Source organism: Olea europaea, chromosome 18 (assembly GCF_002742605.1).
Source record: "Olea europaea var. sylvestris chromosome 18, O_europaea_v1, whole genome shotgun sequence".
Classification (NCBI taxonomy): Eukaryota; Viridiplantae; Streptophyta; class Magnoliopsida; order Lamiales; family Oleaceae; genus Olea; species Olea europaea.
The window spans coordinates 17,767,448-17,770,969 of record NC_036254.1 but is presented as its reverse complement, the minus strand read 5'-3'; the positions used below and the strand labels follow the sequence as shown (position 1 = coordinate 17,770,969).

Here is a 3,522-nt window from a genome sequence, read left to right as displayed (position 1 = left end):
CAAGTGTAATCCAAGAAATCTTCAGGATTACAAAATCGTAACAAATGGTATTTGTTAAAAAGAAGCAATCAGACCTGGATATCAAGACACAGTAGATCTGCAAGCCTCTTCATGGTTATACGTGAGTAGTATTTTGAGACAACAAGGATGTTCTGCAAGGAAATAAACTTCTTATAGATAGATGTTACACATCCGGAAAAAGTAGATACGTCCAAATTGCTATATGAAACGCATATATATATATATATATATATATATATATATATATGAAACACAGTATTAAAGCAAAAGATTGAATTACACAGTATAACTGAAAATGTTGCTATGATGATTACATGTTCTATTACTCTTAGTCTGAGGTCTTCGGCTGCTTTTCCACCCAAAGAACCACCCAGCATGTTCTTCTCATTCTCGAACTCAACTTTGAAAGTATTCCATAGAGATGTCCACTGAATGACCTCCATGGTAACTAATTGTTTGAGTAGTAATCTAATGACACAGCAAAAGAACAATTAACACAGATTACATATGATGAAAAGAGGAAAATCAAAAGGACAAAGCTCAAAGAAATTCAAAGTGCTTGCCTAAACTGAGGAATTTCAGAAAGATTCTTGTCCTCCAGGGTTGAATTAATAAGGCTAGACTGCATGGGATCATGTGGAGATAAGACCAAATACCAGCATATTTTCCTTAACACCTGCAAGATATATGATTAACACAAGTTCGCAGGGATAAAGAAAGAATACAGATTAATTGAGGCGAATATGCTTGCAAAGTATTTTATGTACAACGGGTGAATGATTAAAACAAAATATATACACAAAGAAGAGATACTTCACCGGTATCCATTGCGATGGGTCTTCTTTCACTGATGGAATCTCATATATGGCCTTGTAACATCGGCATATTTCAAGGTAATCATTGCTATGTGAGTAGTACCTACAAAAATGGTGACAAATCGAATAAGTACTGTAGGTATTTGGCAGACATTAAAGAAAACAATCATAAACACCATCAAAATATTGATCAGCAAAAGGAGGACATATATAAACCAATAAATGAGGGATTGCAGATCTAGTGTTTCCAACCGGGATCACAACTCAGAGAGGCTATAACCAATTCATGTCATCAAGCAGGAAGCATTGACAATGTGCAATGGTGACTTGTATAGCTTAACACACACATACACCCATATGTACACATAATTTTCTTTTTGGGCGTGTTCTAAACACCTAGTATGGAAAGAACCTTATTGTATGGATATCATTAAAAACCAAATTTCCTGAAATTAATAATGCTCATTAAACTTACAATTTTAAGTTCCAGAGCTCTAAGCTGAAAGAGAATCCAATATTTCATTTGATATCATTATTGATTACAATGGCCAAAAATAAAAATGCTCGTTAAACCTATTGAAAATTTACTGAACAAGATAATTTGGCAGGCTATTACTTTGTCCATATTTTAATTGATTAATTTAAATCTGGAGCTGCATAGAGTAAATTAAAAAAATAGAAATATTATAAATTCTCTTCAGATATCCTGGTCAGTGAATTGAAATACTATTAACGCTAGAGAATGAAAAGATGTTGACTGCTAGAGTGTGATTCACTAAGTAAGCGATAGAACTCCACTGCTATCACTAGCAACTGCATGTGGAAAGTTTCATGATATTAGCAAAACATGCATCAAATGTAACTCAGCACGGAGATTACAAAACTTATATGTTATTGAGCCCTTCCTGTCTATTTGACTATGTCTGCACAGCATATTCGCTAAGATTTTTGCATGCATGCAGATCTGTACACGAGGGTGTGCGCTTGTATTCCAATTAAGAGAAACCCTCACAACTGATCCACAAGTATGAAATACTATATGAGGGAAGTATAAACCAACATCATGCATACCTTATCATTAATTGGTAGTATATCTTCTTCAACTCCAACAGCGATGGAATATCGGCAGGAGGCTCTTCAATTACACTTTCACCTTCTTTAGGTTTTTTCTTCTCTTTTGAAGTCTCAGCTTCAAAAACTCTTGGACTGATCTTTCTTGAGAGTATCTGTGCACGTACATAATCCTGGCGATCTAAACACAAACGAACCTACAAGATTTGAAGATCAACATATCACAACATTTGTACCAAAATCAATTATTCCAACCACAGTTTCAATAACAGATGAAGGTAAAGAGAGAAGGCTACATACTTGTTCAAGAATGAATGCTGTTTTTTCAGTTTTTGCCATTGCACCGAAAGTTTCCACCTATAGTTCAACACTGTCAGGGAGCTACTGGAGAGGAATAAATTTGACGTGCAACTTAAATGTTCTTAAAGGAAAGGTAGAGAAGCCAATAAACAAGATTATCATCCACTGACCGCAATTTCTTGCATCAAATCAGCAGCCTCAGCTATTAGTCCCTGTTCTTCTTTAATCTTTGCAAGTTTCTTAATCAAGCGAGCTCTCTCTATCTCAACATATATCTGCCAGAAGGTGTGTCCATAAGTAGAAAATAACTCTTCAAAATAATAAAAATGCAAAAGCATATTGTGCATCGAATTATGCATGAATAATCACCTTTCCTGCAGATACACTATTAAGTGTCTTAATGAGCTCTACTTTAGTATCGAGATCTGGTGTCTGGTCGATATATTGCATTGCTTGTTGTACCATAGCTTGTACAGCCTGTATTACAACATGAGAAAAACCAAATGTTACAGGACCCCAAACAATGGAAAAAAAATCACTTATTATATTCTACAAAAGGAAAAATATTTGATGTACAAAATGCAAATCTTACCACTGATTAACTACAATGCACTTGTTAGTGCATAAAATAAAGTTACAAGAAACCATGCCAAAATAAATCAGCAGTGCAACTTGCAGAGAAGAAAACATTGACCAGATGCATATACTTTTCAATAAAATCAGGTATATCAGTACGTCATGAATAATTGTCTACCTGTTCCCACATCAACCCATGCAAATATGCATATTAAGCACACGGTACTGCAACGTAAATGGTACTTTCTAACCATACAGAAATGCACATCTTAAGTGTATACTCATTAAAATGTGCGACTTGGTGATGCATGCAACAATACGTGATGTCTACATAGAGATCAAACCTTCCAACAGAAAACTCAATCCATATGGGGAGAAATGAAGATAATTTGAGGGATTATTCTCTAGAATTCAGAGAGCAAGGATAAATAAAAGAGAAATGATATTTGTATATCAGATTGATGATGTGGAAAGGAAGGGTCTGAGGAGGCTTTCTAATTAGAAGAAGGGAATGAAACAGACCCTGATCAGTCAGTTGCCTGTGGTGACCCGAAACCGCTTTCAGCAGCTGGTAAGCCGTTAATAACTGACTTCCTTTTCTTTTATTTTCTTTCCTTTTTTTAGTTTTTCCTTTTACTATCTCTTCCAAAACGTGATTTTTTCTAAATCCTTCTTTTATTTTTCTATCCTCCTTTTTTTACAATTCCACATCATCAATCTATATACAATGATGTACAAG

The 3,522-nt window shown here is 34.8% G+C and overlaps 1 protein-coding gene across 1 annotated transcript in view; it reads right to left on the bottom strand.

The window, feature by feature from the left end:
- LOC111366816 (26S proteasome non-ATPase regulatory subunit 12 homolog A-like) overlaps positions 1-2,897 on the bottom strand; it is a 4,243-nt gene extending 1,346 nt beyond the window's left edge. Inside the window, exons 1-9 of the mRNA XM_022987511.1 lie at positions 2,853-2,897; positions 2,577-2,756; positions 2,378-2,482; positions 2,208-2,264; positions 1,908-2,104; positions 840-939; positions 585-697; positions 336-489; positions 75-152 (exon numbers count right to left, since the gene is read on the bottom strand). Of these exons, the coding sequence (XP_022843279.1) occupies positions 75-152; positions 336-489; positions 585-697; positions 840-939; positions 1,908-2,104; positions 2,208-2,264; positions 2,378-2,482; positions 2,577-2,756; positions 2,853-2,897 (1,029 nt within the window). The remainder of the gene's footprint in view (positions 1-74; positions 153-335; positions 490-584; positions 698-839; positions 940-1,907; positions 2,105-2,207; positions 2,265-2,377; positions 2,483-2,576; positions 2,757-2,852) is intronic.
- Between the last annotated feature and the right edge of the window lie 625 nt (positions 2,898-3,522).